Genomic DNA, 16875 nt, shown 5'->3' on the forward strand with positions numbered 1-16875 from the left:
TGGAAAAGGGACAGTTGGGACTTCTAACATCCAGGAAAGCATGCGGGGTGGTTAGCACATTTGTTTTTGCTAAAATGATCAGCAGTGAAACCGTTAACAATATAGATGTTTAAATCAGGTTTAGGTTTCAAAATGTAATGGAAGTTAAATATACTTCAGTTCTTAAAATTAGCGTTTCAGGCTGTATGCGTAAAGCCAAGATAACAACACCAGTTCATGTTTAAATTCATGCTTTTAAGGTTCTCTTTTCAACCATAAGGGCTAGAAACAAAGGAAATTGATTACATGCTTACAAATTCAGAATTCCAAGTCTTAATATAACATGTTACTGAACACTTCTGCTTTCCATGCTTTTACAAGCAAAAACATTTTTAGCTTAATAGAATCTGAATTAACCAAGATGGGAATCCAAGAAACAAATGAATGCAACAGTACAAAACCCCTCCAGCTGGCAAAGTATAAACAGACTACGTAGAGGTGTTGCTTACTCTGTAGAGTTATACAATCTGACAACATATTGTAAAGGTATGTATCAAAACATTAATAGAATCATAGATTATAAGGCCAGAAGGGACCACTGCAATCATCTAGTCTGACCTCCATAACATAGGCCACAGGTATAGCTGTAGGTATTTTCCCATACTTCAAAAATGTGAGATTTCTAAAGTTTTCCCATTCCACATTGGGATCAGCCCAAAACTTTTCAAAAAATTTCAATCAAGAAACCAGAGAGTGAGTGCATGAGTGAGTGCAGAATAGCCAAGAGCCCAGTGGGAAGAGGCGTCATCTGGGAGGTAGGATACCCAGGTTCAACTCTCTGCTCTGCCCGATTGAGGTAAGAGACTTGAATCCAGGTCTCCCACATTTCAGGTGAGTGTCCTAACCACCTGAATATTGGATATTCTCTCTCCCCTGAAATTCCATCCTGGGCCCGAGAGCCCCTTCCACAGGAAAAGTTTTGGTTTCCACAAATTGGCAATTTCTAACCAATAAACAAAAAACTATTTAAAAAAATTCCTGACAGCTCCACCATAAGAATACTCAGAATTATTTTCAGTTTGAACGAGAGCATCTCTTTTAGAAAAAAAATTGATTTAAAATATTTCCTGTGACAGAGAAACTGCCACAACAGGTGACAAGTAGTACTACTATAAGGAATACGAATTCAAGATGAACAGGAAATGGGTTTTAAATGGAGGCCCCAAACTCTCAGAAGGAATGCCAGGTGACTAAAGCTATTTGAAATGATATCACCAAGAAAGCAGTCCCTGATATCCTGCCAAAGTGACATCATATTGGCCAACTAGCATGTACTTTAGGTAGCTGCCTCAAACATACGAAGCGGAAAGCGTGCCTAATCAGATCTTCAAACCTGATATAGCCATGGCAAAATGAGTCACAAATCCCTCCAAGCCAAAGGTGTTGCCACCTCATAAGTTTCAGCATATTGTACTATTTCCTTATGTCCACAGATTCAACATAAAAACGGCCATACTGGGTGATACCAATGGTCTATCTAACCCAATACCCTGTCTTCTGACAGTGGCTAACGCTGAATGCTTCAGAGGGAATGAACAGAACAGGGCAATTATCGAGTGAGCCTGTTGTCCACTCCCAGCATCTGGCAGTCAGAGGCTCAGGGACATCCAGAGCATGAGGTTATGCCCCTGACCATCTTGGCTAATAGCCAATTGATATACCTATCCTCCATGAACTTACTGAATTCTTTTTTGAGGCAAGTTACAGTTTTGAACTTCACAACATCCCCTGGCAATGAGATCCACAGGTTCTGCCTTGTGTGAAAAGGAAGTACTTCCTTTTGTTTGTTTTAAACCTACTGCCTATTCATTTCACTGGGTGACCATGATTCTTGTATTACACAAATACTTCCTTATTCACTTTCTCCGCATATCCCCTTTAGTCATCTCCTTTCACAGCTGACCAGTACCAGTCTTTTTAATCTCTCCTCATATGGAAGATGTTCCACACCTGTAATCATTTCTGGTGCCCTTCTCTGTACTTTTTCCAATTTTAATATACACCTCTACCCCGATATAACACAAATTCGATATAACGTGGTAAAGCAGCGCTCCAGGGGGGCAGGGCTGCGCACTCCGGTGGATCAAAGCAAGTTCAATATAATGTGGTATCACCTATAATGCGGTAAGATATTTTGGCTCCCGAGGACAGCGTTATATCGGGGTAGAGGTGTATCTTTTTTGAGATGGGGCAATCACATCTGGATGCAGTATTCAAGGTGTGGCCGAACCATGGATTTATATAGTGGCATTATGATATTTACTGTCTTATCTATTCCAGGGGTCGGCAACCTTTCAGAAGTGGTGTGCCGAGTCTTCATTTATTCACTCTAATTTAAGGTTTCGCGTGCCAGTAATACATTTTAACGTTTTTAGAAGGTCTCTTTCTATAAGTCTATATTATATAACTAAATTATTGTATGTAAAGTAAACAAGGTTTTCAAAATGTTTAAGAAGCGTCATTTAAAATTAAATTAAAATGCTGATCTTACACCACCAGCCTGCTCAGCTTGCTGCCAGCCTGGGGTTCTGTTCACCTAAGCCGGCAGCGGGTTGAGCAGGGCCTGCGGCCGGGACCACAGACGAGGGGTGGGGGGTGTTTCAGGGTCAGGGCAGAGGGCTGGGGGAGAGGGTTCAGGGCAGAGGGCTGGGATGTGTGTGGGAGGGGGGTTCAGGGATCAGGGCAGAGGTGTGTGGGGGGTGTAGGGCAGAAGGCTGGGTGTGGGGGGGTTCAAGGGTCAGGTCAGAGGGCTGGGGGGGTGCAGGGCAAAAGGCTGGGTGTGTGGGGAGATTTAAGGGTCAGGACAGAGGGCTGGGGTATGGGGGTGCAGAGCAGAAAGCTGAGTGTGTGGGGGGGGGTTCAGGGCAGAGGGATGGGGCTGTGGGGGTGCAGGGCAGAAGGCTAGTGTGTGTTGGGGGGTTCAGGAATCAGGGCAGAGGGCTGGGGTGTGTGGGGGTGCAGGGCAGAAGGCTGGGTGTGTGGGGGGGTTTAAGGGTCAGGGCTGGGGGTACAGGGGTGCAGGGCAGAGGGCTGGGGGTACAGGGCAGAAGGCTGGGTGTGTGTTGGGGGAGTTCAGGGCAGAAGGCTGGGATGCTCGGCTCGTGGGGGTGCTCCCAGCCCCCTGCCCTGAGTGGCTAATGGCAGGGGGCTGGAAGGGATATGCCCTGTTCCACCCCCTTCCCCCAGGCTCCGTCCCTACCTCTCTCTGCATCCTCTACGGAACTGTATGCAGGCTGCCGCTCTTCCCCCTCCCCCTCGCTAGAGCCATCAGCTGATTGGAGCAGCGAAGGAGAGGACGACGGGCAGGAAAGCACCACGCTGGGGGAAGCAGCAGGGGAGGGGGGAAGCTTGGCTGCCGCAGAACCAAGCTTCTGCCTCCTGCCCCCACAGGGGAGAGCAGTGGGCGGGGGGGCTGAGGGCCGGGATCGCAGCATGGAGCTGCGTGCCACTCAAAATCGGCTCGCGCGCCGTAGGTTGCCGACCCCTGATCTATTCCTTTCCTAATGGTTCCTAACATTGTTAGCTTTTTTGACTGCTGCTGCACACTGAGTGAATGTTTTCAGAGAACTATCCATGAGGAGTCCAAAACCTTTCTTCAGTGGTAACAGTTATTTTAGATCCCATCATCTTGTATGTAGTTAATATCATGTTTTCTAATGTGCATTACTTTGCATTCATCAAAATTGCCATTTTGTTTCTGAGTTATTCAGTTATGTGAGATCTCTTTACAGTCTGCTTTGGACTTAACTATCTTGAGTCATTTTGTATTGTCTGGAAACTTTGCCTGCTCACTGTTTGCCCTTTTTCCTGATCATTTATGAATATGTTGAACAGCACTGGTCCCAGTACAGATCCTTGGGGGAATGGCTATGGACCTCTCTCCATTGTGAAAACTGACCATTTACTCCTACGCTTGGGGGAAGGGATAGCTCAGTGGTTTAAGCATTAGCCTGCTAAACACAGGGTTGTGAGTTCAATCCTTGAGGGGGCCACTTAGGGATCTGGGGCAAAATCAGTAGTTGGTCCTGCTAGTGAAGGTAAGAGGCTGGACTCGATGACCTTTCAGGGTCCTTTCTAGTTCTATGAGATAGGTATAGCTCCATATATTATTATTATTATTTATTTCCTTTCTTTAAATCAGTTACTGATCCATGAGAGGACATTTCCTCTTATCCCATGATTGCTTAAGTGCCTTTGGTGAGGGACCTTGTCAAAAGCTGAAAGTACCCTTTATACACTGGATCATCCTTGTCCACATGTTTGTCGACCCTATTCAAAGAATTCTAATAGATTGGTGAGGCATGATTTCCCTTTACAAAAACCATGTTGGCTCTTCATCAACCTACTGTGTTCATCTGATAATTCTGTTCTTTACTATAGTTTCAGCAAATTTGCGTAGTACTGAAATTAGGATTACTGTAATTGGCAGGATCGCCTCTGGAGCCTCTTTTAAAGATCAGCGTCACATTAGCTATCCTCCAATCATCTGGTACAGAGGCTGGTTTAAATGATAAGTTACATAACAGTTCTTGAGTTCCTTCAGAACTCCTGGGTGAATACCATCCGGTCTTGGTGATTTATTACTGTTTAATTTATCAATTTGTTTCCAAAACCTCCCCTATCAACAACTTATTGTGGGACAGTTCATCAGATTTGTCAACTACAAAAAAAACGTAGGAATCTCCCTCACATTCTCTGCAGTGAAGGCCAGTGCAAATAATTCTTTTAGCTTCTCTGCAATGGTCTTGTAATCTTCCTCAAGTGTTCTCTTAGCAGCCTGATAGTCCAGTGGCTCCACTGATTGTTTGGCAAGGTAAAAAAAAGTTGGATCTTGCTATTTGCTCTTCAAATTTGTTATTTGGCCTCCCTAACTATACTTTTATGCTTTTCTTGCCAGAGATATGCTCCTTTCTATTTTTCTCATTAGGATTTGACTTCCAATTTAAAGGATGCCTTTTTGCCTATAATGGCCTCTCTTCGCTATTGTTTAGCCATGGTGGCATTTTATTCTTGTAAAAATTCCTTTTAATTTCTGTTTAACTAGCGTCCTCATTTTTGTCTAGATCCCCTTCTAAGTTAAATGCTATTGTGGTGGGCTTCTTTGGTATTTCCCCACCGCCAAGGATGTTTAATTCAATTACACTATGGTCTCTATTACTGAGTGGTTCAGTTATATTCACGTCCTGGACCAGATCCTATGTGCCACTTATCACCAAATCTAGAATTTCCTCTTTCCTTATGGGTTCCAGGACTAGGTGCTCCAAGAAGTAGTCACTAATGGTGTCTAGACGTTTTATATCTTCATCCTGTCCTGAGGTTATCTGTGTCCAACCAATCTGGGGATAGTTTAAATCTCCCATTATTGTTGAGTTTTCTATTTCTGTAGCCTCTCTAATTTCCCTAAGCATTTCACAGTCACTATCCTGGTCAGGTGGTTGGTGGTATATTCTTACTGTTATACTCATTATTTAAGAATTAAATTTCTATCCATAGAGATTCTATGATACAGTCTGATTCACAGAAGATTTTTACTCTACGCTTTCTTTCACATGTAGTAAAACTCCCGCACCAGCACAATCAACTCTGTCATTCCTATATCTATTTTATACCCTGGTATTACCATGACCCATTGATCACCATCATTCCACCCAGTTTCTGTGACACTTATTATATCAATATCCTCATTTAACACTGGACACTCAAGTTCACCCATATTAGTATTTAGACTTCTGGCACCTGTATTCAAGCACGTATAAAATTTGTCAATACACCTCTACCCTGATATAATGCGACCCGATATAACATGAATTCAGATATAACATGGTAAAGCAGTGCTGGGGGGGGGGAAATGTCGGGGAGGTGGAGGAGTTGCACACTCCGGCGGATCAAAGCAAGTTCGATATAACGCGGTTTCACCTATAACGCAGTAAGATCTTTTGGCTCCCGAGGACAGCGTTATATCGGGGTAGAGGTGTATTTAGTTGTCTGCCTTCATGATGCAACTGAATGGGCCTTTTTCATTTGACTGTTTCTCTTCAGCTCCTGCCTCTACTTTATCAACTTCTAACCTCTTCTCTTTTTTTTGATATAGATAATCCCAATAGATCCTCCCTAAGAGATGTCTCTGTCCAAACCATGAGCTCCTCCACACGTGAAGGCTTTCCCTCTTAAGTTTAAAAACTCCTCTGCAATCGTTTTGTTTTACATGCCAGCAATCTGGTTCTATTTTGGTTTAGGTGGAGCACACCTTTCCGGTATAGGCTCCTCCTTTCCCAAAAGATTCCAAACTTCAGTGATCTAGCTTCCTTCTGAAACATCATCTTGCAAGAGGAATAACTGAAAGAAGACTAAGCTGGGATCCTAATAGAACTGAAATAAATCTTTTTAAATAACATTTCCAAATCCACTGCTGAGAAGTAAGAGCCCCTAAATAATTTTTTTAGGGTGTAAAATTTGTTACACAATGTAAAGCAGGTAAATGGAATTTGCCAGATTTTACAAAAAGTCATGTTTGGGATAAGAAAAGCATAAGAAAATCTAATGACACAAAAAATATAGTCTTATAATGAAACTGCCTGCCCAAATCATACTGTATTTGTAGATTCACTAATGCAATATCACGTCAAGTTGATGAAAGAGTAGAATCTCTCTTCTGCCACTACACACAACTCTCCACAAGTGTAATGTGCCTGCTAGAGATGAGGCAGACTTTGGTAGGCACTCTGTGGTGCCTTTGAAAATAAAAATAAAACAATTCTTAAAAAATAAAACAAACTGAGTGCAAGTAAATCTGCTGGAGTCTTCTGTATGGGTCTTGTACCCTACAATGTGGGCCACCCAGTCAGAGGTTAGGTACCACTGATAAACACTTAATACCAAACTAAAAACTTTTACTCCAGGCACCAAAAGGTTAAATTGTGGGCAAGGATTGTAACTATGATGATGAAAATTAAATAATTTAAAATAACTAAACCATTCCATGAATCTACAGCTCAAGAACTAAAAGTGAAAGTTATACATCAAATTGTCACGTGCCTGCTTCGCCTGGTCAACTTGCAATCTAGACAAGTGTTGAAGCTCTACATTTCACCTATGGTGGCTTAAATTCCCAAAACTGTTAAACTGTTTAATTTGTGTGTGGTAGGAAAACTTCAGTCTCCATGTCAGAAGTGAGTGTTAGAAGATTTCCTGTTCTAAGGCAATGACACATCAAATCGCCTCAGTGCAAGACAAAAATGACTGTATGCATAACTTCAACATGGAGAAGTCCATACTCTAAAATGTTGCTGCCATGGAGCTAAAGCTTTCCAAGGAGACATTTACTCAGGAGGGGAGAACAGACTAAGATCGTATTCTAGAAAAGGTTTGCTGGTATAGCTATCATGGCAAACCCTCCTAACATATATGCATTTTCTACCAGCAAAAATGTGCTTTTGCAAGTATCACTTATAAAAGAAGCTATAACGGCAAAAGCATTTTTCTATGGTATGAATGATTCTACACTAGGACTGCTTTTTGCTCATATAAAAATGTTGTAAAAAACTCATATCCATAACAGGTATTATTATAGTACCCAAAGTTTATAGGGTAGACCAGGCCTAAGAAAGTCTTCAAGCAGAGTTCACATCCTGAACAGTGAAAACCTAGATTAGGCCCTACAATGTTTTCTTTAAGGTCTTGTCTTGCTGAGGTTGCGCTGTACATTTCAATTCTCTCAGTTCAGCATGCATTAAACCCTATACTGCCTTGTTCACATTAGACTTTTAAAATGTGTGGGCTAAGAACATCTTTAAATTCTAGTTCAGACAAGGCTTCAGTATATGAAAATGAACATCTCATGGGTGTCCGTCCAAGCACCCTTTTCAAGTCACCGAAGAAGTCCTTTTGACTTTCATATACCAATGAGTAACGAGAAACAAGACAACTTCACATTTTAAAACACAATTATTCTATAAAAGATAAAGTGAAATACTTGTAAATACAAAATTGAATTCCAATAAAGAGAACAAATGAATAGGCATGATAAAAAAAACAGATTTTTTTGTTTTAAAATGGTAGGAAAATCATTTCCTCTTATTTCCCTGGCAAGACCCGAACTCAGTGTTTTGTGCTTCTTCCAGCAGCCAATGTGAAGATTTTAGTTCCCTGTCTTGCATTAGGTATATGCAGTGTCAACAACACTTGAAGAGTTGCTAGCATTATCAACCCTAATTAGACCCAATATGAATAACAATTTGGGACCTGTTTAAATAAAATGTTCAATATTTTATTTCATTAACTTTACAAAATGTACACACTTCTACTTTTGGTGCAGTCTAATAGAGAAGCCCTGTCACTTCAGGGGAGAAGTCTAGCACTCCCACATTCCATTGCAGCGGATTTTCATCAACCTAGCTCCATGTTTAAGAAAAGAGCAGCTGAAGTCATGTGCTTTCCTACCCCACATCTCAATCACTGTAGGGCAGTCCCTAATCATCCTGAGAAGAGCCCCCTTTCTTCAATTGCCGACCCCACCTTCAATTAAGAGGCTCAAGTTCCTAAGTCAAATATCTGTAACCACAAAATAGGACCAGCCCCAAAGAGAGAAAATGTATGAAAGTTAACCAATATTTCAAGTTAAAATTACTCTCCTCCCCCAATTTTAAAAGTAGAATCAATAACAAAGCTTTTACATTGCTCTTGAATTTCTCTCTGCTCCCGGCTCCAATTTCTGCCTGAGTTTAATTTAAAGCATATTAAGGGCTTGGCTGCATGGGGAAATTGACCAGCACAGCTACAGCAGAATAACTATAGCATTGTAGCTATTCTGGTATAACTCCCAGGTGTGGACAAATCTTACGTTTCTAGCCCCTTTAAGGTGAAGAAAGCCTTTAAAATATGAACTACTGAAATGCGCTCCTGAATCTGCAGATGGGGTGAAACAATAGCTTTGAGGGACATTATATTGCCTTAATAATTGCAAAGTTGACACCCAGTTGAAAACAGTTATAATTTAAATGTCAATATTAACTATTCACTCACTGAGAATTTTAGTGGCAGCATCCAGCTAACATGTCGACCTACCACTACTGGATGCAGTAAAGAATAGGAAAATGGGCAAGGGTGAGGGGAAAGAGAGCCAGTTAACCCGCACTGCTAAACAATAGAGCCCTGAAAAGTCAATTTCTCTCTCCCTCCACTCAGGAGAGGGGTAAAGTTTTTGCTTGCTACAATTTTGTACTTTTACTGATGGAGCTGTTCTCACCCCCTGTTCTTGTCCCTTGGTAGGTGTTTCCCTGTTTTTGCTGCTTGCATTGAAGCCCCAAAGTCTCTCTCTGCTTGCCCAGCACTTAGCTCTGAGGCAACACTGCTTCAAAGAGGTTTTGATGATAGTTCCGCTGTCTCTGAAAGCTCTGCTCTGCACATCTCAGAGCTGTGCAGGTTGGGGGGAGGAGGAAGATCTCCACTCTAACCGGCTTTGAGGGCAGGAGGGACTAGAGCAGGGACTAGATGGCAGTCACCGCAGCAGGAGGGAGAGTATGCTCCTTCCCTGCTGCCCCACCCCCAAATTCCTACTGGAGCTTAAAGATCAAACGATTCTGCCAGTTTTTCCCCCTCACCTTTTGGTGAAGGGCTGTGCCCCACCAATTAAATACTAATCTAGACCACTCCTCCTCCTGTACAAGACTGTTTCCTTCACGACATTTAATAGAGCAAATCTAGGTTGTTAAATAATATATTATGTATCAGCAAAGCTGCTATCCATCCTTTCAACAACCCTGATAAGGTTACAAGATTAAATACAAGATTCATATAATTTTGATATACAGAATTATATAAGAAAATTTCATATAGAAAACATTTTGCTCTTCACTAAATGAAGAAAACAAGTGTTTTATGTAGCTGACCAATTATTTGGAAACTGGCACAACAGTTTACCTCCTAAATTTTAACCTTGAAAATTGATTATGAAAAGATTTGGGTTTGAAGCTTACTAACTGCACTGCATCTCATTACAATTTTTCTTTATAACTGAACAGTTCATCTAATTTAGAGAATCATAGTGGGACAACAGTTTATATGAACTATAAAAAAAACTTACAAAAAAAAAAGTTTACCAAAATTTTCCAAAGGCGTGGTATGTGTTGGAAAAACAGTCCCTGGCATTACACTGGAAGCAAGAAGAAAGGTTTCCGCTTCAGCTTCACAAAACATGAAGGGATTTCTGTAATATTAAAAAACATTGAAGCAATGAAAAAGGTACAATGGTTTATGAAGAACTTTAGAAAAATAAGATACAACAGTGTCATTTAATGTACTAAGCAAGTAATATATTTCACCATGCTCACAAATGGAACATTATACCTAGGACTGCCTGTAGCTAGTGATAGAGAGAGTCAAAGCTGATGGTGAGTAGACTTTCTTTCCCAGAAAGATGTATTCTTCAGGAGTCCTTATTCATTGACAAAACCAAAATAACTAACTCCGTATAATCCTTTAGATGAAATCAGACATAACTAACAACCTGGAGCAAGGTTTCAGTAGGAAAATCCAAGTCCTGCTGTAGGCCCTCACAGTCAGTCCAATAATAATCTCCCCTCCATTGGCTAAGCAGAAGAAATACTACTAAGAGAACCTTTCTCCTGTTGGAGCATAGTGAAGGGATCAGAGATTCCTTCTCCCTCAGACACAAGAGTTCTGGAAAAACAATAGGGGGAGAGAAGAGTTATTATTTTCTCCAGAAATGTTTCTTTTATGGATGTAGGGAAGAACCAGAAGTTTTCACCAGAGGTAAGGGATCCAGTGTGCCATATCATGTTATATGGAGAATAAGTTGGTTTGCTGCAGTCAGGGGAAGTTAGCAAATAATGGTATATTTACTAATATGGAGAACATATGGACAGAACAACGTGGGTTTTGCTTGAGGGCAGAGTTGTTGGAGGGTGGGATATCAAAACCCAGAACACACCATCTATCTTTTTAAACTTCTGTATCACTCTCAAATTAGAACCTAAACACCTCATATCAGCAAAGGAAAACTATTCTAAAAATAGAAAGGGAAGTGGTGACAACATCAAGGTTCTTGTTATGTCTATTAGGAAATGATAAGAAAGTTACAGAACTGCCTAGAAATCCAAAGGGAAAGAAAAGTGGGTAAAGTTACTGGTGACTGGGGAAAGTGGTGTGGCTAGCCAACAGAGCCAATTGTCATTGGGTGCTGAAGATTAGGTGGATTTATGAACTTTAACAGAACTAAGATGACCAGAAACTTCTGGGAAGTAAACAGGATATCTGACAACATGGTTCTACTTAAACGCTGGCTAGCTCACCTTATTTTTTTTGCTTCACAATGTTGATTTCACTAGATCATTTCTAGTTTTACCTGTAGTAAATATGAAACCTACTGATTAACACTGCAAGTGAAGATTGGTATCTAACTATTACTAAACACCTACGTATAAATTTCTCATTCAATATGCCTAGAGCTGAAGTAAATGGTAGGAAATAATTCACTGAATGAACTGAAGTAATTAAAACCATTTTTCCACACTAAATCAAACACTGTCAGAATGAGAAGTAGTAAAACAAAGAATTCATGCTCATCTCATATGGGTTTTTTTGGATTCTTCAACATCAAGCATGCCTTTGAATGAAACTTTCTAATGAAATCGAGAAGCAGAACAAAGGTGAGTTTGATGATCCTGTAAAAGACATTTTTGATACTATCATGATTCTCAGCACAAACTAAACATCTAAATTATAATGGTTAAGTTAAATGTTGTTCCAAGACTTCCAGAAGGTTTAGAACATAAGATTTATCAGGAGCGGTCTCTTCTCTTTAAAAAGAAAAAAAATAGCAAATATCAATCAATGACTAAGACATTTCAACAACTGACAGGCTTAAATTCAACTCGACAAAAAAGTTGCAGTCTTGTGATATGCAAACAAAACGGCCTTCTACATAGAAAATAAGTAATTTAAAGAAATGATTGAAGTATTTTGCTCTGAGTTTACACCTCCGGACAGAATAACTGTTAAGTATAGCACTAGAAGTTGCAAGAAAAAAAATACAGGAAAAAAAAGAAAAACTATAATAATCAACACTGACATTAATGCAAGATATTGAGTCAGTCCTTGTGTCTGATTAACAGTTATACACATCTGCTGAGGGATTTCATTTTATTCTTAATTATGTTGATTCTATGTTTAAATTGAAAACAGCAGAAAAGTGTGTCCAAACTGCTGATTATGTATGTCAGCTAAGCACACAGAAGAAAGTTTAAGAAATCTCTCCCATTTGCTCAGAAAACAAATAAATGAAAGATATGAGAGAACTCCTCAGATGCAATTATTTTGAAAATGTATGATGAATGTGTGTTCAGCACTGTCTTGTTGATAAAATAGTAACACTTACCAAACTCCTAAAACACATCTGAAGTCCAAAAATAAGACTTCTGCAACAACTATCACCCTATTTGGCTGTTAGAAAATGAAAGACTGATGCTCCATCTTCCCATTTGCAATCACATTCAGTTGAGCTCTCAGGAAAATTGTATCTCTACCTTTGCATTGAACTACCAAGGGCGTGTGAAAATTCGATCAAAGTCCTCTATTGCTCAATGCAAAAAAACCAAGCATGCTCAAAAGAATCTACAGAAAGACACTAAACTTACAAATGCAATTGAAGGAAATTTTGGAGGGATTTGACAGATGAGCTGATGGCATTATTGGCACACTCTCAGTGAAATCTGGCTTGATCTAATTAAGAAATGGAATCACACAAGAACAAAACTGAGGAACTATTCAAAGCAGCTTTCCATTACACCTGATCTCAAATTTAAAAGGTCATAGGCTGAGACTATGAAAAAGAAAAATAAACTGAACTAGTATGTGCTTTGTGTTTCATTTGCCAAAAACCGTCAAGGTCCATCCATTCCCCCCATTTTTTATCCACCACTGGATGAAAAATGTGGATTTTTTCCCTCCCCAGGTTGAAGAAAGTAACAACCAACCATGGGAGAGGGTAAGACTAACTGGTTTAAAGTTGAGGCTTAAGTCTTGAGATTTAGTAGTCTGCATTTAAATCAGAAGAATATTCTAAAAATAGGTAACATGCACATATTGAACAAACACTAATAATCCCTGAATCATGCAAAATTAAATTAGACCCACATGTATGAAAAATGGCACATGTAGGCTCACAGATCAGTGCACAGTGAGTTTATCACACTGATGCACATGAAAAGCAAGTACCAGGATGTACAATAAAGTCTCAATTTACATAGAAGTAGCAAGTAAAAAGCTGTGAAAATGTAGAAAATTATGATCTCAAAACAGATTTTGCGTTTATGGTACTAGATCTAAAAAACAACTGAATAATGTGATTCCAAACCTGAGTTTCCATTTAAACTTTTATCCACTTAAAACCATTGAACATTTTGGATAGGAAACATTTTTTCTTTACCTTTGAACTCTAACTAACATGGAGGATGACGACAATTCCAGTTCTCGTCTCTTCTGTCTGATCACTGTATGGATTTCTGTAAGTTCTGTACTGAAAGATAAATTTCAGAACTTTTTAAAAAAGTTTGCATTATGCCAGTCTTGGATATTATGCATGTCGGTAACTGATACAAGCAAATGTATTAGAAGTAAATTATTCCTAAATTAGTTTAAGAATATTTCTAAACATTTTAAGTTTCAAGATTTATTCATGAACTCCTCTAGAGAAGAGTTTCAGCATTCATCAATCCTCTAGAAGTCTCCCAAATATACAGCCTGAGGAAAAGGTCTGTGATGAGATTAAAGAGTGAAGAAACTTGGTTACCCTGACATTTAGTATTGGTAGCGTATATGGGACAAGTGAGGAGGAACTGCATTTCTTAAGTTATACAGTACTAAATATGATATATAATTTCCCCGTTTTATTATCCAACCAGTGTTCAAGGTTTTCATTATTTTTCTCTTTCTTTAGACATTTTGTATACATCATGAGCTCCCAAAACTCTCCCTTATCATGACCACCTACCTGAACAACCCCAAAATATTTGTGATCTCAAAAAAGTACTCGGCCATTTAGCAAAAGCTGGTTCAGGGAGATGGAAAAGTACTCCTCTCTATGCCAAGTAAGATCAAAAACAGAAGATTCTCTCTGCTGCATGAGCAACCTAATTTTTTTTTTTTAAACTCTGCCCCTGCTCTGAATAGTGTTCTCTCATTATTCTGAGAGTCAACTAATAATGGTCTTATCTAATTCAGCAAAGCCATCAAGCAAGTGCTTAAAGTTAAGCATGTGGTTAAATCCTATTCAAGCCAGTGAGACTTAAGCATGCACTCACACATGCTTTGGTGAACAGGGATGGATTGCTGAACTGAGGTCTCTATTTCCAATATCAGATTTTAAAGGAAAAATGCAGGCTTTTGTTTAGCAAAGAGCGTAAGACAATTACATGCATTTGGGGGTAATAAAATATAAATGAAAGCATCACTTAACTATCATTACTGCATCTACAGTGCTAAAACTTACATGGTAATTTGGGTAAAGCGTTAGCAAATACTCACCAGTCATTTCTATAGCTGGAGAAGGATTCTCCAGTGGAAGATCTACTGCAGAAATGATTTCTGAAGCACTCATTGGAGCAAGTCTGTCTTCTGGGCTACAAAAGAAAATTGTAAATGAAAGCGAGCCAGTACTAAATCTTCCGCATCTTTAGTGTTTAATACATGATTGTCCATAGACTTTAAATTACATTGGCAAGATTTCCTTCAGATGCATATTACAGAAGCTTTATAGTTAAACCTGTATTGAGATATGTAGTTAATGCAGGACTAAAACTTTTATACTCAAATGTTTGAATTCAAATCTCCAAGTTTTATACATAAGCTTTTCATTGGCCAATTTAATTTTTCGTAGTCTAGCTCTGGTACAGGAAACATTTAAAAATTAGACCTTTGAATTTTTCCAGTCTCATGGTTTTTCCTAACTCCTCTAGCTAATGAGCCACAGTACCAACTAACATCTAAACCCACACGCAGGGACATCTTCAAAAGAGTTCAGAAAGACGACAGGTTTCAAACTTTGTGGGTTTTAAAAAAGCTTAAGTTATGTATCATCACATTCATCATCTTTGCTAGAAAAAGTCAATGCACAAATCAAATTCAGCTAATTCCTTCCTCCAATGTGGTCAGCCTGCCTGGAGTCACCAGATCTACCTAGCACAGAGACCCTAAAGAGGCAGGTGGGCAGCAAGGAGGACTGTAGGTAGGTAGGGACAGATGGGGTCTGTGGGGCATACAGAATTGTGCACATCTGCAGCGGGGCAGGGGAGAAGAGGCTTTATATAAAGGGGCAGGAGAAGCAGCAGCTTTCAGAGCTGTCTGGGACCCCCAGCAAACCAGGCAACAGCACCATGGACAGGAGCATACAAGGAAGGAAGCAGAGAGAGGAATGGATTTTGCAAGGGATGGGGGAAGAATAGGTGTCTATGTTCCTGAGAAGAAGTGTTTTTATGTTTGGGGAGAACAGGACACGGGGTGAGTTGAGGATGAGACTTTTCAGAGAAGCCTAAAGTCTGTGCACTCTCAGTGATTTTGTTGGAAATGCAGTGAGCTCAGGCACAAAGACACTAAATTCCTCTGAATCGCATCTGAATGCAAGTATCAGAGGGGTAGCCGTGTTAGTCTGAATCTGTAAAAAGCAACAGGGGGTCCTGTGGCACCTTTAAGACTAACAGAAGTATTGGGAGCATAAGCTTTCGTGGGTAAGAACCTCACTTCTTCAGATGCAAGAAGTGAGGTTCTTACCCACAAAAGCTTATGCTCCCAATACTTCTGTTAGTCTTAAAGGTGCCACAGGACCCCCTGTTGCTTTTTATCTGAATGCAAAAAACTAACTCCAACCTCATGTTTCCCCATGGACAACCACCACGTACGCTTATTAATTGCTCATATCACCACAGAAAATGTTACACTGTTGTTGAGGTTGTTTTGTATTTGAGTACAATCTAGAGGAATGTTGTGCATTCATTGTGTTGCTGAGCAAGTTAGAAGCGTCAAGAACCATCTTGTGGAGGTGCAGAGTCTGTCAGTGAGTGCATAATATCATGTGTGGTGTTACAGCATCTTCAATCAGGTTGCCGAAATTGGAGATGTCCTTGCTCTTCAGTGATTGCGATAATGAGTTTGGCACATAAGCAGCCTGAACTTAAATTCTATGAAGTTTTTGGATGGTGGGATAACTAAATCCACTAAGGTCCTTGGTACATACTTCGTTTTCCTATTGTCCATAAATTGCCTATTGCATTTTTGGTGCTAGATAATAAATATCACCAGTACATAAAAAAATTACATTTATCGTAACTGTGGCAGTTTGCTTTTGCAATTGTGAATTTTTATTTTTAAATTCAGGGAGACATGATACAAATCAGCAATTGATTGCAGAGTTCATAGGTAAGTTCATGCTACAGTACATGAACATAAAAATGTATATTATACTAGCAAATATTTCTCACAACTTTAGTAAAAATGAACCATCAAAGTTTATCCACAATTGCTTACAAGAAAGGGTCTCAGTAATAACCGCAACAGGAGGCAGATTTCGAAGTTCTTATTCCTATGAATAACCCAACAATGCAGGAGTCTCAACAGCCCACTATTGCAGTTTATAAAATGCACACCAGATTAAAAATTGAATAATCAATAGGGCTGTCAAGCGATTAAAAAATTAATTGCGCTGTTAAATATTAATAGAATATCATTTAAATATTTTTGATGTTTTCTATATTTTCAAATATATTTATTTCAGTTACAACACATAATACAAAGTGTACAGAGCTCACTTCATATTTACTTTTGGAT

The 16875-nt window shown here is 39.6% G+C and overlaps 1 protein-coding gene across 18 annotated transcripts in view; it reads right to left on the minus strand.

Moving 5' to 3' along the window:
• Nucleotides 1–16875, minus strand: part of SCAF11 (SR-related CTD associated factor 11) — a 64358-nt gene that overhangs the window by 12675 nt on the left and 34808 nt on the right. For 12 of the 18 annotated variants that reach the window (XM_065557655.1, XM_065557650.1, XM_008162488.4 and 9 more), the window contains 3 exons: nt 14581–14675; nt 13484–13573; nt 10137–10243 (listed from right to left, as the gene is read on the minus strand). In XM_065557655.1, coding sequence (XP_065413727.1) covers nt 10137–10243; nt 13484–13573; nt 14581–14675 — 292 coding nt within the window. The remainder of the gene's footprint in view (nt 1–10136; nt 10244–13483; nt 13574–14580; nt 14676–16875) is intronic. The other 6 variants (XM_065557701.1, XM_065557703.1, XM_065557699.1 and 3 more) reach the window with 1 other exon arrangement.

Source organism: Chrysemys picta, chromosome 1, assembly GCF_011386835.1.
Source record: "Chrysemys picta bellii isolate R12L10 chromosome 1, ASM1138683v2, whole genome shotgun sequence".
NCBI lineage: Eukaryota > Metazoa > Chordata > Testudines > Emydidae > Chrysemys > Chrysemys picta.